The 26,519-nt window shown below is 43.2% G+C and overlaps 1 protein-coding gene across 4 annotated transcripts in view; it reads left to right on the forward strand.

Annotated features, from left to right (window-relative positions):
* LOC130355603 (ATP-binding cassette sub-family C member 5-like) overlaps positions 1–8,345 on the forward strand; it is a 136,237-nt gene extending 127,892 nt beyond the window's left edge. For all 4 annotated transcript variants that reach the window (XM_056555951.1, XM_056555952.1, XM_056555954.1 and 1 more), the window contains 4 exons: positions 1,477–1,555; positions 5,047–5,160; positions 6,933–7,097; positions 7,836–8,345. In XM_056555951.1, coding sequence (XP_056411926.1) covers positions 1,477–1,555; positions 5,047–5,160; positions 6,933–7,097; positions 7,836–7,928 — 451 coding nt within the window. In that variant the 3' untranslated portion in view covers positions 7,929–8,345. The remainder of the gene's footprint in view (positions 1–1,476; positions 1,556–5,046; positions 5,161–6,932; positions 7,098–7,835) is intronic.
* The last annotated feature ends 18,174 nt before the right edge of the window (positions 8,346–26,519 follow it).

Genomic DNA, 26,519 nt, shown 5'->3' on the forward strand with positions numbered 1-26,519 from the left:
GTTTCTGACCACTTATAAAATGTGTTCAATGTGCTGCCCATTGTGTTGGATTGTCAATGCAACCCTCTTTTCCCACTCTTCACACACTGATAGCAACACCGCAGGAGAAATGCTAGCACAGGCTTCCAGTATCCGTAGTTTAAGGTTCTGCACATCTCGTATCTTCACAGCATAGACAATTGCCTTCAGGTGACCCCAAAGATAAAAGTCTAAGGGGGTCAGATTGGGAGACCTTGGGGGCCAGTTGAGTTCAACTGGCCCACGATGACCAATCCACTTTCGAGGAAACTGTTCATCTAGGAATGCTCGGACCTGGAAAAACTCAGGGAAAGAGGGAAACACATCATCATGTAGCAATTTCGCATATCCAGTGGCCTTGAGGTTTCCATTGATGAAGAATGGCCCAACTATCTTTTTACCCCATATACCACACCATACCATAAATTTTTGTGTTCCAGCAGTCTTGGAGGGATCTATCCAATGTGGGTTAGTGTCAGACCAATAGCGGTGGCTTTGTTTGCTAACTTCACCATTCACATAAAAGTTTGCCTCATCACTGAACAAAATCTTCTGTGTAAACTGAGGGTCCTGTTCCAATTTTTGTTTTGCCCATTCTGCAGCACCTGAAACTATGGATACTGGAAGTCTGTGCTAGCATTTCTCCTGCGGTGTTGCTATCAGTGTGTGAAGAGTGGGAGAAGAGGGTTGCATTGACAATCCATCACAATGGGCAGCACATTGAACACATTTTATAAGTAGTCAGAAACTTGTAAATAACTCATGAAGTTACGTTAAAACCAAGCACATCATTGTTTTTATTGTGAAATTCCCAATAAGTTTGATGTCACATGACCCTCTTCCTATTGAAAAAACAAAAGTTGGATTCAAAATGTCCGACTTCAAAATGGCCACCATGGTCACCACCCATCTTGAAAAGTTTCCCCCCTCACATATACTAATGTGCCACAAACAGGAAGTTAATATCACCAACCATTCCCATTTTATTAAGGTGTATATAAATGGCCCACCCTGTATATATATATATATATATATATATATATATATATATATATAAAATCCAAGAAAGGAAGCGGCACTCCAAGGTACAAAAAACGGTGTATTTATTCACCCATTAAGTCATTGCGATGTTTCAACCTCACAATGAGGTCTTTCTCAAGAAAGACCTCATTGTGAGGTTGAAACGTCGCAATGACTTAATGGATGAATAAATACACCCTTTTTTGTACCTTGGAGTGCCGCTTCCTTTCTTGGATTACGTTTTGAGAAGGTTTGGAGTTTGAACCTGTTAAAGCTGAGCACCCATCTGGGACTTGAAGTCCGTGTTACAGTGCCGGATCCCTCTCCTGTTTTCTGTATATATATATATATATATATATATATATATATATATATATATATGTGTGTGTGTGTGTGTGTGTGTGTATGTATGTAAAAATAATAAATGCTGAATTTTAGGTGGAATTTGGACCCAACAAACCAGTACACTGACAAGGAGGTGTGGAATGCATTGGAAAGGACTCACATGAAAAAACATGTATGTATGAATAACACGCCACCACCTTGAGGAAGCAATGACAAATCTTCAAGCAAGTCTGTCTTATTGTATATTAGCTTAATACCCGGCGTTGCCCGGTTTTTCCTTCCTAATCCTTGTTGGGGAGGAAAATAAACAAAGGAGGAAGCTTTTAACTTCATATCCCGTCCTCATATATTTTGTCATATCCCAACCCCATATCCTGTCCTCATATCCCAACCTCCTATCCTGTCATCATATCCCGTCCTCATATCCCGACCTCCTATCCTGTCCTCCTATCCCATCCTCCTATCTCGTCCTCCTATCTCGACCTCCTATCTTGACCTCCTATCACGACCTCCTATCCTGACCTACTATCTCGAGCTCCTATCCTGTCCTCCTATCCTGTCCTCCTATCCCGACCTCCTATGCAGTCCATCTATCTCGAACTCCTATCTCGACCTCCTATCCCGTCCTCCTATCTCGTCCTCCTATCTCGACCTCCTATCACGACCTCCTATCCTGACCTCCTATCCTGACCTTTTATCTCGATCTCCTATCTTGACCTCCTATCCTGTCCTCCTATCCTGACCTCCTACCCTGACCTCCTATCTAGTCCATCTATCTCGAACTCCTATCTCGACCTCCTATCCCGTCCTTCTATCCCGTCCTCCTATCCCGTCCTCCTATCCCGTCCTCCTATCCCGACCTCCTATCCCGACCTCCTATCCCGTCCTCCTATCCCGTCCTCCTATCCCGTCCTCCCATCCAGACCTCCTATCCCACCCCGTCCTGTAATATGTGTACCAGGTATTGAAATATCTCCAGCCGTACGGAAATTATTTGGGAACATACATTTCCCATTGATTTGCATGGAACTTTAAACAAAAACTCTGACACTCACAAATGGGGGTAGTTAAGGGTTAAATTAACTATCCTATATACTAAGTGGACATATAAGTATGTAAAGATGTACAGCATGGTCATTGCACAATAATATGCTTACAGACTAAAGCTGCGTTCATACATAGTATTTCGGTCAGTATTTTTAGCCAAAACCAGGGGTGGGTTTAAAACACAGAAAAATCTTTCCACTCTAGATTGTTTATGTGTTGTTTTGACTACTGGTTATGGCCAAAAATACTTTGTGTAAACCCAGCCTTAGGCTCGGCTCACACTGCTTTTAGTGTTTATGCGTAACATACCTTTTTTTTTTTTTTTTTTTTTACTCCTAGGGTATGTTCACACAATGTAATTTTTGTGCGGAATTCAACTGGAATATTATGCACAGACATTCCGCTGCATTGATATCAGTGGGATTCTGCACACAGTGAAATTTTTGTGGCTGTAGAAATCCTGACTTCGGTGTCTCCAGAAAGAATAGATGTCAATTCTTTCTGCGGATTTTGCTCAGAAAAACATTGCCGTCTATGCTGTCATAGCGACCACCGGAACGTTGAAATGTGCAGAATGTCCACCTATGTTTTTCGGTCAGACATTCCGCACATTTTACTACTGTAATTTATAAACTTAACGAATGCTAAAAACATTTTCTGCCGTATGCCATACAGCTGACTCCACTTCACAATGGAATATGTTATAAGGGTATTAAGGGTATGTTTATAGGGTTATACAAAATAACTTGAATAAACCAACTGGAAAAAACAGCCTCCAATACAGCTTGCAAATCAACATGTTTTCTACACATGGTTTTTAAAGTATATGCATTTTGATGCATTTTTTTCAGGAGTTTTTTTTTTTAAGCTCCCATTGAGAGCTTCCAAGCAGAACTGCTCAGAAAAAGTAAAATGTCACCTCTTTTTTTTTCAGTGGTGATTTTGAGAGCTGCTTTAAAGGTGCCAGAACGTTAAATAGATTTGTAAATTACTTCTATTAAAAAATCTTAATCTTTCCAGTACTTTTTAGGGTCTGTATACTACAGAGGAAATGGTTTTCTTTTTGGAACACAGAGCTCTCTGCTGAGATCATGACCACAGTGCTCTCTGCTGACATCTCTGTCCATTTCAGGAACTGTCCAGAGCAGCATATGTTTGCTTTGGGGATTTTCTCTACTCTGCTGACATCTCTGTCCATTTTAAGAACTGTCCAGAGAGCACTGTGGTCATGATGTCAGCAGAGAGTTCTGTGTTCCAAAAAGAAAACAATTTCCTCTGTAGTATTCAGCAGCTAATAAGTACTGGAAGGATTAAGATTTTTTAATAGAAGTAATTTACAAATCTGTTTAACTTTCTGGCACCAGTTGATTTAAAAAAAAAAGTTTTCCACGGGAGTACCCCTTTAATGCTGTTTCGAGCATCCTCTATTGAAGTCAATAGGAGCTAGAATCTGCACGTTTTGAGGCATTTTTTTGGGGACATTTTTTAGGCTTTGTTTGCAAAGGAACAAATACAGCAAAAAAAAAAAGGAATAAAATGGAATACATTAATACAGTAATATGTGGAAAAACGGAAACATTATGTTTATTTACATGGCACCATAGAAGTTATTGCATACCTTTCTGTCCTTATCCAGAGTATTAAAACAACTAAAACATGTGTTAAATGTAAATACAAAACGCAGTTGGAGACAAGCCTATCTTGAGTAATTATACATATGCCCCTGCGTTTTATTTCTACATCATGGGAGGCTGTATGCTAACAAATGAAAATACTATAGTCCTTGTATCTGATGTCGTATATCACACTATTATGTTACAGTATACATACATATTTCCAGTACATTTAGGTAGATGATCACAACAGTCCAAGCAATAAACTTAACAAGGTAGTCCGCCCCTGGATATCTTATCCCTAAGATGTCTAGGGGATAAGCTATCAGATCATGGGCCTCTGGGATCCCCGCAATCTCTGTGCAGCACCTGGCGTTCTGAACATCAAGCCATGCCCCCTCCATTCATGTCTATGGGAGGGGGCGTGGCAGCTACCACTACCCCTCTCATAGACATGAATGGAGGTGGTGTGGCGTGACGTCGTGACCACATAATGTTCAGAATGCCAGGTTCTGCATGGAGATCGTGGGGGGGTACCAAATTCCAGACCTCGGTGATCTGACATCTTATCCCCTATTCTTTGGATAGGGGATAAGATGTCTAGGGGCGGAGTACCCCTTTAAGTATATTAGTTTTAGGCAAGGGGTTATCTGGGCATTTTTTTTCTTTATTATTAATTTTACTCTGGAAGGTGGTAAAAAAAAAGAAAAGTACCCTCTTAACTTCCATTCTATCACTAGCTCTATGGTGCTTTCAGCTTTGGAGACGTGATGTCATAGACCCACTCAGCTAATCATTGGCCTCAGTGATGTTGCGCCTTAGCCACTGATGAGCGGGCCTATGATGTCACAAGTTCCCAAACCCGAAATTGCTGCAGGGACCAGAGCTCTGCAATTCCAGTGGTGGCAGGACAGAGACGAAAGTATATATTATGTATACGTCAAATAAAAAAAAGTACTAATTAATTTTACTATACAAGCAAATATTCTTTTAAACATTTTAGGTAGAACAGTTGCATGGAAAGCTACACGCTCCTGTGACAGAGAATGGAGGCAATTTCTCAGTTGGAGAACGTCAGCTTCTGTGCATGGCGCGGGCTTTACTGAGAAACAGTCAGGTATGTGAACAGAACTCTGGAACAATGGCCATGCTGTTTATCACTTTTGACATTTATTCCCAACCGTTAAACATCAGACTTGATTCATATTAAAGAAGTGATATTGTTATTTCATGATTTTTGCGGAGTGTTTTAGGATCTGTTGGATTATCTAAACTATGTATTTGAAGCAGAATGGAACATTACATAACATTTTTTCTTACAGTTACTTGAGGGTCACTTTTTAGATAACATATCCAAAAATGATTTCCCCATTTCCTTTTTTATCCGGAGGCAAAGAATGATTCTGGCCATTGATTGATTTCACAAGAATAAAATCCTTGTTTGGGATGGAGTCTAACTTTAGGCATTACCCGATGGCCCGAAACCAGAGTTGTTGAGTTTAGAAAACCCTTTTTTACTAACCCTGTTAAATAAATCTGAATAAATAGAGGAGTGTTGCATTTCTTAGGTTGGCATTTCTTGCATTAAAAAGACAGCCCATTGTTTTGACAAGTCACTGTGTAATGCCGAATCCTCCCCCCCCCCCCCATGGTGGCGCTGCAGGGAGAGTGAACATTTCATCGGTTTCCCAATAGATTGCAAGATGAGGACTCAGCAGAGATACATTTTGTTATCAACCTATTGTTAAAGGGGGTTATCCGCCATAAGGTGACTTTGGGAAGGATCTGCGCTTGTCTTGGGGCTAAATGGCTATGTTGTAAGATTACCATAACACTGTGGCTAGCTTTTTGTGAACTGGTTATTTTTTTGACTACAAATCCCAGAATTCCATTTTCCTCCCTCCCACACATAAGTCACCCCACCCATTGAAACATAAATGAGCTGGATCCATTCAAAAGACCTGTGGTTTTCAATCAGGGTGCCTACAGCTATTGTATTAGTTGCAGATCGTTCTCTCTCCCACCAAGCGATCCCTCCACCAATTGAAGCAGACAGGCTCCCTGTCATCAGCTGACTAGTGAGGTATGCTGTTAAAAATAAATATTGGGGTGAAAATCACAGAAGAATTGTGAGAAAACCGCCACACACAAGTACAGACACTATATTATGAACTTCACTAACTTTACAGCCCCTGTAGCATAGTAAATAAAAAAAAAATCATCCTGGAATACTCCCTTAAGGCATCATAGCAGATAGGGCTTACCTAAATTTCTCCCACAAAGATGAATCAGACAGCCTTTGCACTAATGTTTTGTAGTGCAAGTGTATTACAACTATAGTGGTTGTTCCAGCATCATCAAGTATAAACAGAATAAAAGCAAATGCATTATTTAATATCCAGTCATGTTCAGTTTGCGTTCCCACTATGTGGGTGCAACGTACAAATAGAACTACCACCATATGAGGTGGCTTATGACCACACACTTTTGCTGGAAATTCTGCAGTTTTACTAGGAAAATTACAGTAGCCATTAGTCACCTCATGCAGGGGGAATTCTTCTGTATGTGGCAACTGTAACATGTAATTTTATTGTAGGGGTAGTTCAATATAATGGCATATCCACTTGACAAATGTCTGATACATATGAGTCAAACTTTTCTTTGTTTATAATGGTAAAAACAACAGCTGGAGGCTACATTAAAATAGCAAATGGGGTGAGGGCACCCCTAGTTTCCCTATAAGTAAATGCCTTAAATGTAAGAATCCCCAAATATATTAGATATTTATGGCAAATGTGGAAATGCAAGGGATGTCTTACGTAGGATTATCCCATGTTTTTACATTTGACAAGACACTTTTTTTTCTAACATAATTTTTTTCTACTTTAGATATTATTGTTAGATGAAGCAACTGCAGCAATAGACAATGAAACTGATGCACTGATCCAGGATACCATTAATGATGCATTTAGTAAATGCACGGTGCTTATCATAGCTCATCGCCTCAATACTGTGCTCCACTGTGACCGGATAATGGTGATGGACCATGGAAAAGTAAGTGATATTATATTAGTAAAGGAGTTCATAAGGTTGAAAAAAAGACAAATGTCTATCAAGTTCAACCTATAACCCTATTGTGTCCCTACTGATGCCAATTGCCCCATACCGGGGGAAAAAAATCCTTCCTGAGTTCAATACGGCAATCAGAATATACCCCTGTGTCAACATTCTGTCCCTTTAAATCTATGTATCCATATATCCATGTATATTTGTAAATTTTGCAACTGATAGCAGGCAACATTATTTAGTAGAAGTATACAACATCTTTTATTGATGTTCATGTTTCTGTTGTATCACATTGCTGGAAAAAATGGCCATAAGCAATCATATGCAAATTAAGGGAATGGGTTTTATTTTTGAGGTAAACTGAATTTTTTTTTAGGAATTAAAGGGACATTCTGGCCCGGATAAAAGATAACTGTTTGATACGTAGAGCTCTGAACATTCACCAGAAAACGTAATCTCTCTTTGCCCCCACCCCCTTTGCGAGAGGCAAGGAAGAGTTTGAATGAAAGCGTTCCATTCAAATCTATTGCAGTGGTTGAAATATCTATGTGATGTGTAATAAAAGTTTAGATAAATGCTAGAATATCTTTTTAACATACATATATTACATACTATACTACATAGTACATTATTCTTCTGAAAATCTATTTATGACAATGTTATCTTGGTTTATAGAATGATCCATTCATTTTTTTTTGTTTTTTTTTTGTTTATGTTCTTTCGAAGATCCTGGAGTTTGACAAGCCCTCAGTCCTGTTGTCCAATGAGAACTCTACATTCCATGCCATGGCAGTCGCAGCAGAAAGAAGATCTTTTTGATCATCATTAGACAGATCCCAAATTAAAGAATGATATTATATGTGGTATTAAATAATTATAGGTCACAATATCGGGACATTTATATGACCAAGAAATTTACACATATACATATATATATATATATATATATATATATATATATATGTATATATGTTTTACCAATAGTTGCTGGGCCTACATATAAGGTGAACATATAAGAGGGCCAGCAACCAACCGCAAAGGCTGTGATTCCATTTATGGTTATGTAATGCACTACAGACATAAGATACATATCATTACACTATACAGTATAATGTTTATAAACACGATGTGTAACAAATAAGACTCTCTCTCTCTCCACTCTCTTATTACGTCACAGCCATTGGTTGCAGCCAGTCACATGATAAATATCACGAGGTATGGATTATTTTTGGCTTTTAATTCCAAAGGATAGGGGATAAGATGTTAGATCGCCGCGGTCCCGCTGCTGGGGACCCCGGGGATCGCCGCTGCGGCACCCCGCCATCATTACTGCACAGAGCAAGTTCGCTCTGTGCGTAATGACGGGCAATACAGGGGACAGAGCAGCGTGATGTCATGGCTCCACCCATCGTGACATCATGGCCCCTCCCCTTCATGCAAGTCTATGGAAGGGGGTGTGGGCCGTGACGTCACGAGGGGCGGAGCCGTGACGTAACGATGCTCCGGCCCCTGTATTGCCCGTCATTACGTGCAGAGCGAACTTGCTCTGCGCAGTAATGATAGCGGGGTGCTGCAGCAGCGATCCCCGGGGTCCCCAGCAGCGGGACCCTGGCAATCTGACATCTTATCTCCTATCCTTTGGATAGGGGATAAGATGTCTAGGGGTGGAGTACCCCTTTAAGGCTGCACATGAAATGATATGCTGGTAAAATTGTGCCATACAAATAGTTAATTAACAAACTTTTGTAAAACCAAAGAAATATGAACTTAAGTTATAAACGTACACCATTAGTAAGCAAGGATTACAAAATTAGAACATGTTTATTTTATTTAACTTATTAAACAAAGTATCGTATTGTAGACTTACTTGTGTCATCATTGGAAATCTTGTTAACACTATATTTGTTGGTAGATTCTCCAACATCCAGAAATGTAACAGGGTGAATGGATTTCTAATTGTTGTATAGAGTCTGCCATTTTATAAGCAGTAAATAGTATTCAATTCAACTAATAAAGCCAATAACACAAGTCAAGAGACATTTGCAGGCCAACAAGTCAACGATAATTTATTTAGCAGAAAAGTATGCAACATGATAACAATGCTGCTAAAAGCTGACAATGAACTATACATTTCTGTTAACCATTCATGCATCAGACTGTGCATTCAAGATAAGGACTATAGATGCTTTATTTTTATCATACTGAATAGAAATGATGTTAGGATTATATGAAGAAATGTTGTTAAATTTTGTATTTAAGTTTGACAGATATTTATTAAATATTACAATATTTATTTTATGCAAACGTATTTCTTTTGTTGATGTCTATGCAAAGTAGTCACAATGTATCTGAGGAAGACTACTGCTATGTGTTGAATTTTTTTTTCTAAATCAACTGGTGCCAGAAAAAGAAACCGATTTATAAATTACTTCTATTAAAAAATCTTAATCCTTCCAGTACTTATTAGCTGCTGAATACTACAGAGGAAATTATTTTCTTTTTTGAACACAGAGCTCTCTGCTGACATCACGAGCACAGTGCTCTCTGCTGACATATCTGTCCATTTTAGGAACTGTCCAGAGCAGCATATGTTTTCTATGGGGATTTTCTCCTACTCTGGAAAGTTCTTAAAATGGACAGAGATGTCAGCAGAGAGCACTGTGCTTGTGATGTCAGAAGAGAGCTCTGGGTTCCAAAAAGAAAATAATTTCCTCTGTAGTATTCAGCAGCTAATAAGTACTGGAAGGATTAAGATTTTTTAATAGAAGTAATTTACAAATCTGTATAACTTTATGGCACCAGTTGATTTAAAAAAAAAAAAAAAAAAGTTTTCCAGCGGAGTACCCCTTTAAGCCACGGTGGATTTTCCTCAGCTGAAAATCTGCAACAGATTACATTAAAGGGGTACTACGGTGAAAACCTTTTTTCTTTTAAATCAACTGGCTCCGGAAAGTTAAACAGATTTGTAAATTACTTCTATGAAAAAATCTTAATCCTTCCTGTACTTATTAGCTGCTGAATACTACAGAGAAAATTATTTTCTTTTTTGGAATGCTCTCTGATGACATCACGAGCACAGTTCTCTCTGCTGACGTTATTATAATAATAATAATAAGTCTTTATTTATTTATTTATTGTTGCCCTTAGTGGGATTTGAACCCAATGCCCCAGCACTGCAAGGCAGCAGTGCTAACCACTAAGTCACCATGCTGCCCTTAGCATACATCTGCTATGCACGGTTGCTAAAATGGACAGAGATGTCAGCAGAGCGCACTGTGCTCGTGATGTCATCAGTGTTCCAAAAAGAAAGGAATTTCCTCTGTAGCATTCAGCAGCTAATAAGTACAGGAAGGATGATGATTTTTTAATAGAAGTCATTTACAAATATGCTTAACTTTCTGGCACCAGTTGATTTAAAAGAAAAAAGGTTTTCACTGGAGTACCCCTTTAAAGGGAACCCGTCATTAAGTTTTACCATATATAACGAGTGGCAACACGTAATAGAGGTTAATATCATGTGTCCTACCATGTTTTGATGTCTGCTGGCATGTCTGTAAATGTGGCAAAAACAACTTTAATAACTGTCACATGCAGTATGTAAATGAGGCTTAAGTAGTCACCAGGCATGCTCAAGTAGTCACCAGGCATGTAGCCTGTTGAAGAAGTCATGGCTCCCTGCGCTGTACTCACGCTCATTCAGGCTCTGATCACTCCTATTTAGACATGATTGACAGCCTACCTCTACGAAATGATATCAGACCCTGACTGAGCTGCTGAATCACACCTAGATAGGTGTTATTTGAGCCTGAATAGGCGTGATTACTGCTCTGGTAGCCATGACTACTTTAGCAGCCGCATGCCCGACTGAGCCTCATTTACATACAGCATTTGACCATTTATAAATGTACCAGACATGGCAGAACACGTGATATTAACCTCTATTATGTGTTGCCACTGATTATATAGGGTAAAACTAGTGATTGGTTCCCTTTAAACTCAAAGGGGTCTTCTGCAGGTTTTCTGAGACAGAAATTCTGCTGAGAAAAATCTGCTGCAGAAAACCCACCATGGCTCAAACACACAGTGGGAAACTCATGGGTAATCGTGTGGAGATTCATGGTGGTGGTAGGGGGAAGAGGGGGTGGTGGCTTTACCCAGAATGGGAAACTCTGCTCACTTAAAGAGGTTCTCCGGTGGAAAACAATTTTCTCCGGTGTCATTAATAACAACTTTTAACATGTTGATCAGACAAGTTAAAAGTTGTCGATCACACCAAATCTTGCTCATGAGACCTGTTGCGGTCATGGGTTATTAGCTGGGAAAGTCAGCGGCATTGCATTCGGCTCCCCCAGCCGGTCAAGAGATTTGTACATGTCTCTGCATAGACCTCTATAGAATTATAACTATTAACACCAATTCCATAGTGGTATTATATTTGCCACCTTTATGCACCACCTTTTCACCAAAAAGTGACACAAATGCTTGGGAAGTGACAGGCAAAATCTGCATTTCTGAAGTAAATGGGGAGATTCATCAAGATCTGTGCTGAGGAAAAGTTGACCAGTTGCCCATAGCAACCAATCAAATAACATTTTATTTTTCAATAGGCCTTTTCAAAAATGAAAGAAACATTCTGATTGGTTGCTATGGACAACTGGTCGACTTTTCCTCTGTCTGCACAAGTTTTAATGCATCTCCCCCAAAGTGTTAAAAATCTGTTGTACAGTAAATGAGCCACTTCTTGACAGAAGGCAAAAATATATTAGGGGAGATTTCTCATAACCTGTGCAGAGGCAAAGTTGCCCAGTTGCCCATAGCAACCAATCAGCTTGCTTCTTTCATTTTGCATAAGCCTTGTTAAGAAAGTAAGAAGAAAGCTGATTGGTTGCTATGGGCAACTGGGCAATTTTGCCTCTGCACAGGTTTTGATAAATCTCCCCCATTGTGATTTAAATTAAGCCTTCATATAGGTCTAACTTTTTGAACCACATTTTGGGGGAGATTTATCAAAACCTGTGTGGAGGAAGAATGGTAAAACTGCCCATAGCAACAAATCAGATCGCTACTTTGTTTTTTTTTTTGTAAAAGGCCTCTGGGAAATGAAAGAAGCGATCTGATTGGTTACTATAGGCAACTACACCACTAAACTAAACCTTACACAGGTTTTCATAACGCTCCCCCTTTATCTTTAACCAACAGCTGAGAAGGCAGCTTACCTCACCAGCCACTATCTAGGGCAGTGGTCTCCAACCTGCGGTCCTCCAGATGTTGCAAAACTACAACTCCCAGCATGCCCGGACAGCCGTTGGCTGATCTAGGGCCTCATAGTGACCTGCAATCCATTGTGACATACTCTGCTTTCTACAACAATGTCCGACTGTTGTCTAAGAAACCATTGATATGCTCAGCATTAGGGTACGTTCACACTGACAAATATCTGAGCGGAATTTGCGCTTAACAAATCCGCTCAGAAAGACAGTTTTTTTTCGCTCGGACTCGGCGCGGAATCTGCGTGGAATTTCGTTCTGATTCCGCACAGAAATCAGTGCGGAGTTCAGCGCAGCATAGAAGACATTGTAAAAATTCTTTTTGCGTGAATTCTGTGGGAATTCCGCGGGAATTCCACGTGAATTCCGCGCGGAAGTGTGGCGGCCTGAAAAAATGTTACATTGACTTCTATGGAGTTACGACGCGAATTCCGCATGAAGAACAAACATGTTCATTCTTCAAGCGGAACGGAATTCAGTGACGGAATTCCGCTAGCGGAAATTCCTCAGTGTGAACTGAGGAGCAGAATTTTCATTACATGCCATGGGTTTTTCACTGCTGAATGATTTGGAGAGGAATAAGTGAGCAGAATTACTTGCGGAAATTCCTCTCCAAACCCTCAGTGTGAACATACCCTTACACAGCAATATCCAGATGCTGTTTAGGAAACCATTGCATACCTCCAAACTTTTGCTAAGAGAAAAGAGGAACAAGCCACGCCCCTGACTGCACCTTTAGCCACACACCCTAACAACTCCCTCAGCCACGCCTGCACACATGGAATGGGAATACCTATTTAACAGTAATAATGTCAGTCTGTCATCTGAGTTTAGGAGGCCCTCCCATACACACGTGACTGACTACAAGCTTCATCATTACCACTAAAGATGAGCGAACTTACAGTAAATTCGATTTGTCACGAACTTCTCGGCTCGGCAGTTGATGACTTATCCTACATAAATTACTTCAGCTTTCAGGTGCTCCGGTGGGCTGGAAAAGGTGGATACATTTCTAGGAAAGAGTCTCCTAGGACTGTATCCACCTTTTCCAGCCCACCGGAGCACCTGAAAGCTGAACTAATTTATGCAGGAAAAGGCATCAACTGCCGAGCCGAGAAGTTTGTGACAAATCGAATTTACTGTAAGTTCGCTCGTCTCTAATTAGTACTACATACCATATAAGTGATTACATGCTTACTTGTTGTGACACAGGAAATATCTTTGCTGATCGGAGTCGTTCACTTTCTATTTTCAGCTTTAACAGAGACCACTCATTTCTGCAGAACTTGCAGGGGAAAAAAAAATATTTTAGGCTCTGCACCACTTTTCCAAGACCTATAGTGCCCTAAACTGTAACAGTCCCCCCCCCCCCCCCCCCGTAAAGTAGCAGCTACTTTTAAGTGTCAGTCCCCCTACAGGATCGTTCCCCACCCCCCTTTAGGTGGCAGTCCCCTGTACATAGTTGCCCCCTTCCGTAGGTAGCAGTCCCCTGTAGATAGATGCCCCCCGGTAGGTAGCTGACACCCTGTTGGTAGAAGACCCCCTGTAGACAGATGACCCCCCCCCCATCCCTTGTAGGTAACAGACCCATTGTTGATAGATTCCCCTGCCCATCTAGCACCCACCCCACCACCTCACCACCCACCGTAGGTAGCTGTCCCCCTATTGATAGATGCCCCCCCCTGTTTGTACCAGCTCCCCTATAGATAGCTGCCCCCTCTGTAGGTAGCAGTCCCACTGTGGATAGATGCCCCCCTACCCCTGTTGGTAGCAGTCCCCCTGTAGATGGATGCCCCACATTGGCAGCTGTCCCCATGTAGATAGCTGCCCCCCCCCACTGTTGGTAGCAGTTCCCTGGTAGATAGGTGCCCTCCCATTGGTAGCTGTCCCCCTGTAGTTCAACCCCCCCCCCCCTGTAGGTAGCAGACCCCTTTCCTCCCTCCCCCTTGTAGGTAACAGACCTCCCCCCTATAGGCAGCAGGCCCTCCCCCATTGTAGGTAGCAGACCCCTCCTCCCCTTGTAGGTAGTAGACCCACTTCCCCCCCTCTTGTAGGTAGCAGTCCCCCTCCCCCTTCGCTCCCTGTAGGTAGCAGACCCTCCCCCCCCCCCTTGGAGGTAGCAGACCCCCCCCCTTGTAGGTAGCAGACCCCCTCCCTCTTGTAGGTAGCAGACCCCCTCCCCCCTTGTGGGTAGCAGACCCCCTTACCCCTTGTAGGTAGCAGACCACCTTCCCCCTCCCTGTAGGTAGCAGACCCCCTCCCCCCTTGTAGGTAGCAGACCCCCTTCCCCCCATCTTGTAGGTAGCAGACCCCCTCCCCCTTCCCTCCCTGTAGGTAGCAGACCCTCCCCCCCCCTTGGAGGTAGCAGACCCCCTCCCCCCTTGTAGGTAGCAGACCCCCTCCCCCTTGTAGGTAGCAGACCCCCTCCCCCCCTTGTGGGTAGCAGACCCCCTTACCCCTTGTAGGTAGCAGACCCCCTCCCCCCCCTTGTAGGTAGCAGACCCCCTTCCCCCTTGTAGGTAGCAGACCACCTTCCCCCTCCCTGTAGGAAGCAGACCCCCCTTCCCACCTTGTAGGTAGCAGACCCCCTCTCCCCCCCCCTTGTAGGTAGCAGACCCCTTCCCCCCTTGTAGGTAGCAGACCCCCTCCCCCCTTATAGGTAGCAGACCCCCTTACCACCCCCCTTGTAAGTAGCAGACCCCCTCCCCTCCTTGTAGGTAGCAGACCCCCCTTCCCCCCCTTGTAGGTAGTGGACCCCCTCCCCCCTTGTAGGTAGCAGACCCCCTTCCCGCCCCCCGTAGGTAGTAGACCCCCTTCCCCCCTTGTAGGTAGCAGACCTCCTTCCCCCCTCCTTGTAGGTAGCAGACCACCTTTCCCCCTCATTGTAGGTAGCAGACCCCCTCCCCCCTTGTAGGTAGCAGATCCCCCCTTCTAGGTAACAGACCCCCTCCCCCCCTTGTAGGTAGCAGACCCCCTCCCCCCTTGTAGGTAGCAGACCCCCTCTCCCCCCCCTTGTAAGTAGCAGACCCCTCCCCTCCTTGTAGGTAGCAGACCCCCTCCCCCCCTTGTAGGTAGCAGACCCTCTTACCCCCCCTCCTTGTAGGTAGCAGATCCCCTTACCCCCCCTTGTAAGTAGCAGACCCCTTCCCCCCCTTGTAGGTAGCAGACCCCCTCCCTGTGGGTAGCAGACCCCCTCCCCCTTCCCTCTCTGTAGGTAGCAGACCCCTTCCCTCCCCCTCCCCCCCTTGTAGGTAGCAGACCCCCTCCCCCTCCCTTGTAGGTAGCAGAGCCCCTCCCCCCCTTGTGTGTAGAAGACCCCCTCCCCTTCCCTCCCTGTAGGTAGCAGCCCCACTCCACCTTCCCTCCCTGTAGTTAGCAGATCCCCTTAGAATTGAATATTCTTTCCTATGCTCCATTGCTCGTCCACTGCGGGAACTACTTCTATAGGCCATAGCCTTAAGCAGTAGGTCCAACGACTGTAGAAGCAGTGGAGCACAGAAGCCGCAGTTACCTGCAAAATGACGCTGTTGCCGGGCCAGCCAGACTCCTCCTTGTCCTCCAACTGTCCCGCTGCTGCCGCTCCTGACTCCTGTGCGTAGCAGGGAACGTGCCTGCACATTGCATGTCCTGCTACGCTACATCTCGGCAGCCATTGCTCTTTAACACCGTTCAGGACCCATGACGTAACGTTACGTCCCGACACCCTGGGTCTTAAGGACCCATGATGTACAGTTACATCATGGGCAGTTCCGGTCCCCGCCGTTCGCCGGGCGGAGATCGGTTCGGGATGCCTGCTGAAATCATTCAGCAGGCATCCCGTGCAAATGCCCAGGGGGGTCATCAGACCCCCCATGTCGGCGATCGTGGCAAATCGCAAGTGAATTCACACTTGCGATTTGCGCGATTCCGGGTCATTACGGGTCTATAGTGACCCGGTGACCCGGAATGTAAGGGGGATCGCGGGTGTCTAAGACACCCAGGATCCCCCTGAAGCGATAGGAGTGAGGCGACGGAGATCGGCGGGTGGCGATGACGTGTGGCTGGATCCGACGGAAGCCGGTGAGTTGCCTAGCAACATCTGGAGGGTACACTTTGAGACCATTATACAGTGGTCTCTAACTGTAGCCCTCCAGATGTTGCAAAACTACAACTCCCAGCATGCCCAGACAGCTGTGTGGGCATGCTGGAATATGTAGTTTTGCAACAGCTGGAGGGCTACAGTTTGAGACCACTATATAGTGGTCCCTAAACTGTAGCCCTCCAGATCTTGCAAAACTACAACTCCTAGCATTCCCAAACAACTGTTTGCTGTCAGGGCATGCTGGGAATTGTAGTTTTGCAACAGCTGGAGGACCACAGTTTGGAGCTCACTTTGCAGTGTTCTCTAAAACTGTAGCCCTCCAGATGTTGCAAAACTGCAAATCCCAGCATGTCCAAACAGCAATCAGCTGTCTCTGCATGCTGGGAGTTGTAGTTTCGTACCTCCAGCTATTGCATAACTACTTCTCCCAGCATGCCCGTCGGCGTTCAGTACATGCTGGGAGTTGTAGTTTTGCAACAGCTGGAGGCACACTGGTTAGAAAATGCTGAGTTAGGTAACAGAACCTAACTGAAGGTTTTCCAACCAGTGTGCCTCCAGCTGTTGCAAAAGTACAACTCCCAGCATGCACGGTCTGCCAGTACATGCTGGGAGTTGTAGTTTTGAAACAGCTGGAGGTTTGCCCCCCCATGTGAACGCACAGGGTACATTCACACGGGCAGGCTTACAGTAAGTTTCCTGCTTCAAGTTTGGGCTGCGGCAAATTTTTTGCCACAGCTCAAACTCCTAGCGGGAAACTCACCGTAACACGTCAGTGCGAATGTACCCTAAAAACACTACACTAACACATAACAAAGAGTAAAACACTACATATACACCCCCTTGCACTGTCCCCCCCCCCCCCCCCCCCCCAATAAAAATGAAAACCGTATTGTATGGCAGTGTTTCCAAAACTGAGCCTCCAGCTGTTGCAAAACAACAACTCCCAGCATTTCCGGACAGCCACTGACTGTCCAGGTATGCTGGGAAGTTAGCAACAGCTGGAGGCACCCTGTTTGGGAATCACTGGCGTAGAATACCCCTATGTCCACCCCTATGCGATCCCAAATTCAGTCCTCAAATGCGCATGGCGCTCTCTCACTTCAGAGCCCTGTCGTATTTCAAGGAAACAGTTTAGGGCCACATATGGGGTATCTACGTACTCGGGAGAAATTACACTACAAATATTGGGGGGGCTTTTCCTCCTTTTACCCCTTATGAAAAGGAAAAGTTGGGGCTACACCAGCTTGTTAGTGTAAAAAAAAAAAAAAATTTACACTAACATGCTGGTGTTGCCCTATACTTGTTATTTTCACAAGCGTTAAAAGGAAAAAAAGACCCCCAAAATTTGTAACGCAATTTCTCCTGAGTACAGAAATACCCCATATGTGGGCGTAAAATGCTCTGCGGGCGCACAACAAGGCTCAGGAGTGAGAGCGCACTATGTACATTTGAGGCCTAAATTGGTGATTTGCACAGGGGTGGCTGATTTTACAGCGGTTCTGACATAAACGCAAAAATATAAATACCCACGTGACCCCATTTTGGAAACTACAGCCCTCATGTAATGTAATAAGGGGTACAATGAGCATTTACGCCCTACAGGTGTCTGACAGATTTTTGGAACAGTGGTCCGTGAAAATGAAAAATTAAATTTTTCATTTGCACAGCCCACTGTTCCAAAGATCTGTCAAACGCCAGTGGGGTGTAAATACTCACTGCACCCCTTATTAAATTCTGTGACGAGTGTAGTTTCCAAAATAGGGTCACATGTGGGAAGGGTCCACTGTTCTGGCACCACGGGGGGGCTTTGTAAACGCACATGGCCCCTGACTTCCATTCCAAACAATTTTTTTCCCAAAAGCTCAATGGCGCTCCTTCTCTTCTGAGCATTGTATTGTGCCAGCAGAGCACTTGACATCCACACATGGGGTATTTCCATACTCAGAAGAGATGGGGTTACAAATTTTGGGGGGTCTTTTCTGCTATTAACCCTTGAAAAAATGTGAAATTTGGGGGGAAATGCACATTTTAGTGAAATTTTTTTTTTTTTTTTTTACATATGCAAAAGTCGTGAAACCTCTGTGGGGTATTAAGGCTCACTTTATTCCTTGTTACGTTCCTCAAGGGGTCTAGTTTCCAAAATGGTATGCCATGTGTTTTTTTTTTTTTTGCTGTTCTGGCACCATAGGGGCTTCCTAAATGCGACATGCCCCCCCGAGCAAAATTTGCTCTCAAAAAGCCAAATATAACTCCTTCTCTTCTGAGCATTGTAGTTCACCCGTAGTGCACTTCAGGTCAACTTATGGGGTACCTCCATACTCAGAAGAGATGGGGTTACAAATTTTGTGGGTCTTTTCTGCTATTAACCCTTGCAAAAATGTGAAATTTGGGGGGAAACACACATTTTAATGAAGAAAAATTTTTTTTTTTTTTACATATGCAAAAGTCGTGAAACACCTGTGGGGTATTAAGGCTCACTTTATTCCTTGTTGCATTCCTCAAGGGGTCTAGTTTCCAAAATGGTATGGCATGTGTATTTTTTTTTTTTTTTTTTTTGCTGTTCTGGCACCATAGGGGCTTCCTAAAGGCAACATGCCCCCCAAAAACCATTTCAGAAAAACGTACTCTCCAAAATCCCCTTGTCGCTCCTTCGCTTCTGAGCCCTCTACTGCGCCCGCTGAACAATTTAAATAGGCATATGAGGTATGTGCTTACTCGAGAGAAATTGGGCTACAAACATAAATATAAATTTGCTCCTTTTAAAAAATTAAAAAAATGGGTCTACAAGAACATGCGAGTGTAAAAAATGAAGATTGTGAATGTTCTCCTTCACTTTGCTGCTATTCCTGTGAAATACCTAAAGGGTTAAAATGCTGACTGAATGTCATTATGAATACTTTAGGGGGTGCAGTTTTTATAATGGGGTCATTTGTGGGGTATTTCTAAGATGAAGACCCTTCAAATCCACTTCAAACCTGAACTGGTCCCTGAAAAATGGTGATTTTGGAAATTTTGTGAAAAATTGGAATATTGATGCTGAACTTTGAAGCCCTCTGGTGTCTTCCAAAAGTAAAAACTTGTCAATTTTATGATGCAAACATAAAGTAGACATATTGTATATGTGAATCAAATTTTTTTTATTTATTTGGAATATCCATTTTCCTTACAAGCAGAGTGCTTCAAAGTTAGAAAAATGCAAAATTTTCAAATTTTTCATCAAATTTTGGGATTTTTCACCAAGAAATGATGCAAGTTACCACAAAATGTTACCACTATGTTAAAGTAGAATATGTCACGAAAAAACAATCTCGGAATCAGAATGATAACTAAAAGCATTCCAGAGTTATTAATGTTTAAAGTGACAGTGGTCAGATGTTCAAAAAAAATGGCCGGGTTCTACAGTGAAAATTGGCTGGGTCCTTAAAGGGTTAAGTGGCAGTGGCTTCCCGTCGGCCATCATATGTGAGTACAGTGATCCCTCAACTTACAATGGCCTCAACATACAATATGATATTATTACTTATATCCACATATTTGTATCCTTCCTTTTTATTTATTTTCACTTCCATTTATTTATACTCACATTTTATCCCAGTTCCACTCCCTGCCCTCACATTATCCATTTATTTATTTTCACTTCCTTATCCTTCCATTTGTATCCACATACTTATATTTTATATTATTATGATATACATTTTATGGTCTAAAGTCATATCTATATTTTATTTCTCATGATTTGTATAATCCTTATGATACATTTTTATAATACCTTTCATGCTAACTATCTTCTCATTTCAACATATACATGTTTATTTCTTCATTTTTATCAAATTACCTTACACACATATATATTGTTATAATATATGTGTTGTATCCCATGTATTTACATATATATACATGGAGGACCGTCAAAGAATCATAATATATTAATATATTAATAATTTATATAGAACGATAAAACACTGCTCTTTCAGTCATCCACATTCAATACTGACATTTTTTCATTTTTATTTGTATGTTTCAGTTTTATTGTATCTTGTTTATTTTTTTTTTTTTTTTATTATTATTTATTTTTTATTTTTTATTTTATTTTATTTTTTTTTTTTTTTTTTATTATTATTATTATTTTTATTTTTATTTTATTTTTATTTTATTTTTATTTTATTATTATTTTTTTATTTTTATTTTTTATTCTTTATCATTTTTATTTTTTTTTTTATTTTCATTTTTATTTTTATTTCATTTTTATTTCATTTTTATTTCATTTTTATTCTCAGTTCCATTTCATTTTTATTTTTATTTTTATTCTTATTTTTATTTTTATTTTTATTTCTATTTTTATTTTATTTATATCTCATATTTTATCTATTTTTATTTTTATTATTATTCTTATTTCTATTTTATTTTTATTTCTATTTTATTTTTATATTTATTTTTATCCAAATCTATTTCTCATCTCACTTTTAATTTTATCTCATCTGCACTTTTATTTGCTACACCCAGCCATCTACATTCATTTTCATCTATCCTTTCTATCCACATTCTTCCTATTTTCTGTCTTTTCGTCTCCTATATGATCCAGTACCTGAGTTTACTTATGACCTGGAATTTCCAGATTTTCCAATCCTCCCTTAATCCCAATTCACACTATAAAAAATGTTTCCCGCACACACCATTCATCTATACTTCTACTGAAGAAAAGGCCCGCGGCCTTGAAACGCGTCTAGAATTGTTTATAATCCTTGCATCTATCCACATCTATTCCAAAAAATCCAGCCGATTACAGAATTTCATTTGCAACTGCTGGAGACCTCAACTTTGGGACCACAGCTACCTCACTGCTACTCTGCGCGATAAGCGCTTGATCACACGAGGCACGCTGCACACTTACCCACCGCTGCCCTGGCTATACTGCTCTTTGCGCCATCTGATTCCATCAACCAAGGACCCTCGGCATATCTGTGAGGCCGGAGCCATCCGTGCCAGCCGCGGACCTTCAAAGCAAGTAACCATCAACGTACCCACAGCGCTGCTTATAGCATCGCTGGATACAGGAGACAGAGACCGATACTGCTGGAGGTCTGATACTCCCACACTGCATCACCGAACAAGCTTCCTCAGTGCCGACAGCGATACCAGCGAGTTAAAGGGTGGTGAGTGGTGCTCTGCACCGGACTTTATTTCTTGATACAGTTTGCAACACTGTACCACTAACGGCTGCCATACCGTATATTGACACTGTATCACCAACACTGGATATACAACACTGAAAAGCTATTCACTGAGACTGTCTAAATACAGGATAATCCATTGCCAGCATAACACATCCAGTTATTGGATTTGCTCTATTGTACTTTCAAGAGACATTTGACCAACCGAGCAGTGAAAGCACATTTATAGTACCTCTTAAATATAGATGCAAGTTTTTATTTGTATTTTTATTTTTATTTTAATACATTTTTAATATACTGTTTTATTATAATTCAATATTACGCTGTGTCTGTGTCCTATGCAAGGGCCCTGCATGGATATCTCATACCAGTGACCACCATATACTTCCCAATAAATATATTTAATTGTTATCTGGATCACTTTCTATTCTCTACTCTCTACTATACCTTCACATATACCTTGAGGACTGGTATCTAGTTGTCTTATCAACTATATATATTTTTTCAACATACAATAGTTTCAACATACAATGGACTTTTCTGGACCATTGTAACTTGAAACCAGACTCAACATACAATGCTTTGGAATCTGCGAAACGTGTCAATGGCTGAAAGAACTGACCAATCAGAATGGATATTTCACTGGCAAAACCCCTGTGCATGCACTGACTGGTGTCTTGTAGCGCCCCCTACAGTACAGGGAGGTATTACATGTTCTGCACTCTTTACCTGTGCCAGGGTTAGCTGCTCCTTTGGACATCAGGTGAGGGCGGCTCCATTTTCCTTTTTTTAGGACATTGCGTGATCTCTACAGGACCCTGAAGAAGCTTCTGTCCTCTACATAGACCAGTGTTTCCCAAAGAGGTTGCCTCCAGCTGTTGCAAAACTACAACTCCCAGCATGCCCGGACAGCCAAAGGAGTTGTAGTTTTGCAACAGCTGGAGGCACTCTGGTTAGGAAACACTGACATAGACAGTGATTTACAGCTCCCAGCAGATCTTTCTTACTTTTATATGTAAGGATTTGCTTTATCTGTATTAGTTATCTACTTATTTATCTTTAATCCTCACTTTTTCCTATTTTTGGATGACATTTTGGTGGCTTCAGAACCAATTCCCAGGTTTCCATAGAGTTATGGTCTCAACATACGATGGTTTCAACATACAATGGTTGTTCTGGAACCAATTAATATTGTAACCTGAGGGACCACTGTATACAAAAATGGGACATGAGGGTGGCGTTCCGGGATGGTGGGACATGACCCTAAAAACGGGAATGTCCCACCGGATCCGGGGTAGTTGGGAGGTATGCATTGTGACATGCTCAACATGCAACAACAATATCGAGCTTCTGTCTAGAAAACCATTGACACGCTCAGCATTATACAGCAATATCCAGCTGCTGTCTATAGCCCTATTGTGATATGCTCAGCATTACACAACAAGATCCAGCAGCTGTCTAGGGACCTATTGTGACACGCTCAGCTTTCCCCAACGATATCCAGCTGCTGTCTATAGCCCTGTTGTGACATGCTCAGCATTCCACAACAATATCCAGCTTCTGTCTAAGGACCTATTGTGACATGCTCAGCATTCCACAACAATATACAGCTGCTGTCTATAGCCCTATTGTGACATGCTCAGCATTCCACAACAATATTCAGCTGCTGTCTAGAGCCCTATTGTGACATGCTCAACATTACACAACAATATCCAGCTGCTGTAAAGGGCCCTATTTGGACATGCTCAGCATTCCACAACAATATTCAGCTGCTGTCTAGAGCCCTATTGTGACATGCTCAGCATTACACAACAATATCCAGCTGCTTTCTAGAGCCCTATTGTGACATGCTCAACATTCCACAACAATGTCCAGCTGCTGTCTAGGGCCCTATTGTGACATGCTCAGCATTCCATAACAATATCCAGCTGCTGTCTAGGGCCCTATTGTGACATGCTCAGCAATCCATAACAATATCCAGCTGCTGTCTAGGGCCCTATTGTGACATGCTCAGCATTCCATAACAATATCCAGCTGCTGTCTAGGGCCATATTGTGACATGCTCAGCATTCCATAAAAATATCCAGCTGCTGTCTAGGGCCCTATTGTGACATGCTCAGCATTCCACAACAATATCCAGCTGCTGTCTAGAGCCCTATTGTGACATGCTCAGCATTCCACAACAATATCCAGCTGCTGTCCAGAGGTCTATTGTGACATGCTCAGCATTCCACAACAATATCCAGCTGCTGTCCAGAGGTCTATTGTGACATGCTCAGCATTCCACAACAATATCCAGCTGCTGTCTAGAGGTCTATTGTGACATGCTCAGCATTCCATAACAATATCCAGCTGCTGTCTAGAGCCCTATTGTGACATGCTCAGCATTCCACAACAATATCCAGCTGCTGTCTAGAACCCTATTGTGACAGACAGCAAATGGATAATGTTGTGGCATGCTGAACCTAAGATACCATTGACATGCACATCTTTCCTCAACAATATCCAGCTGGTGTTTAGAGCGCTATTGTGGCACACTCAGCATTCCACATTAATGTCCAGCGGTTGTCTAGGAAACCATTGTCAGCCAGAAAACAATAGAAAGATGGATTACCAGCAGGCGCTTTAACAGCATGAATTAAGGATGAAATGTTCAAAGATCATATAGCAATTTATTTAGGCACACAAAGCAATGGGTTTCCTGCCCGTAGCGGGCACTTCATCAGGCAAATGTGCATGTAAAAACAGGAGACAGACAGGTTTAAATGGCTGATATTGGACCGGTGGTCGAGGACTTGACCGGAGGATCGGGGCTGCTGACAGCTAACCATTGTTTTACACGCTGCATGGTGTTGTGCCCAGAGCGCAACGCTACTTGGTAAGTGTGTTTTTTACTACCACTGCCATATATAAATACAGTATTACACTAGGGGCGCGTGTGCCTTTTTTCCTCTTTTGTCTCTGTAGGAGACCATTGTGACACACTGCTCATAATTACACAATAATTTTAAACTGCTGTCTAGAGCCCTATTGTGAGCTAGCTGTTCAGCATTCCTTCACAATGGCAAGCCGCTGTCTAGGGCCTTATTGTGACTGGCTGAGAATTCTGGCATAATTGCCAGCTGCTGCCTAGGGCCCCATTGTGACCTGTACAGCTTTGCACTATAATGGCCAGCTGTTCAGAGTTAGAGATTTGCAAAGACTGCCACCTAGGATTTTGGTTTGGAAACTTTTTCTCATCAGACAAAAGACTAGAGGGAAACAACCCAAACCATTTGTAAACAGTTGTCACGCCGAGCGCTCCGGGTCCCTGCTCCTCCCCAGAGCGCTCGCGGCGTTTTCCTCTCTGCAGCGCCCCGGTCAGACCCGCTGACCAGGAGCGCTGCACTGACACTGCCGGCGGGGATGCGATTCGCATAGCGGGATGCGCCTGCTCGCGAATCGCATCCCAAGCTACTCACCTGTCCCAGTCCCCGGCTGTCACGTCCTGGCGCGCGCGGCTCCGCTCTCTAGGGCGTGCGCGCGCCAGCTCTCTAAGATTTAAAGGGCCAGTGCACCACTGATTGGTGCCTGGCCCAATCACTGTAATTAGCTTCCACCTGCTCCTTGCTCATATAACCTCACTTCCCCTTCCCAGCTTTGCCGGATCTTGTTGCCCTTGTGCCTAGAGAAAGCGTTCCTGTGTTTGCCATACCAGTGTTCCCGACCTTCTGCTATCACCATTGACTACGAACCTTGCCGCCTGCCCTGACCTTCTGCTACGTCTGACCTCGCCTCTGTCTAGTCCTTCTGTACCACGCCTTCTCAGCAGTCAGCGAGGTTGAGCCGTTGTCAGTGGATACGACCTGGTTGCTGCCGCCGCAGCAAGACCATCCCGCTTTGCGGCGGGCTCTGGTGAATACCAGTAGCAACCTAGAACCGGTCCACCGGTACGGTCCACGCCTATTCCTCGCTGACACAGAGGATCCACATCCAGCCTGCCGAATCCTAACAGTAGATCCGGCCATGGATCCCGCTGAGGTCCCGCTGCCAGTTGTCGCTGACCTTACCACGGTGGTCGCCCAGCAGTCTCAACAGATAGAGCAACTAGGACAACAGTTCGCCCAACAAGGACAGCAGCTGTCGCAGTTGACCGCCATGCTACAGCAACTTCTGCCACAGCTACAGCAGCAACCATCTCCTCCGCCAGCTCCTGCACCTCCTCCGCAGCAAGTGGCCGCTCCTAACCTCCGCTTGTCCCTGCCGGACAAATATGATGGGGACTCTAAACTCTGCCGTGGTTTCCTGTCTCAATGTTCCCTACATTTGGAGATGTTGTCGGACCAATTTCCCACAGAACGGTCAAAGGTGGCTTTCGTGGTTAGTCTCCTGTCTGGGAAGGCCTTGTTATGGGCCACAACGCTCTGGGACCGCAACGATCCTGTCACTGCCACTGTTCAGTCCTTCTTCGCTGAGGTTCGTAGTGTCTTCGAGGAACCAGCCCGAGCCTCTTCTGCCGAAACAGCCTTGCTGAACCTGGTCCAAGGAAATTTTTCTGTAGGCGAATACGCCATCCAATTTCGTACCCTCGCCTCTGAATTATCTTGTAACAACGAGGCCCTCTGTGCGACCTTTAAAAAAGGCCTATCCAGTAACATCAAGGATGTGCTGGCCGCACGAGAAATTCCTGCCAACCTGCATGAACTTATCCATTTTGCCACCCGCATTGACATGCGTTTTTCTGAAAGACACCAGGAGCTCCGCCAGGAAAAAGGCCTTGATCTCTGGGCACCTCTCTCTCAGTATCCTTTGCAATCTACCCCTGTGCCTCCCGCCGAGGAGGCTATGCAAGTGGATCGGTCTCGCCTGACCCATGAAGAGAGGACTCGCCGCAGAGATAAAAATTTATGTC

This window comes from Hyla sarda, chromosome 2 (assembly GCF_029499605.1).
Source record: "Hyla sarda isolate aHylSar1 chromosome 2, aHylSar1.hap1, whole genome shotgun sequence".
Taxonomy (NCBI): domain Eukaryota; kingdom Metazoa; phylum Chordata; class Amphibia; order Anura; family Hylidae; genus Hyla; species Hyla sarda.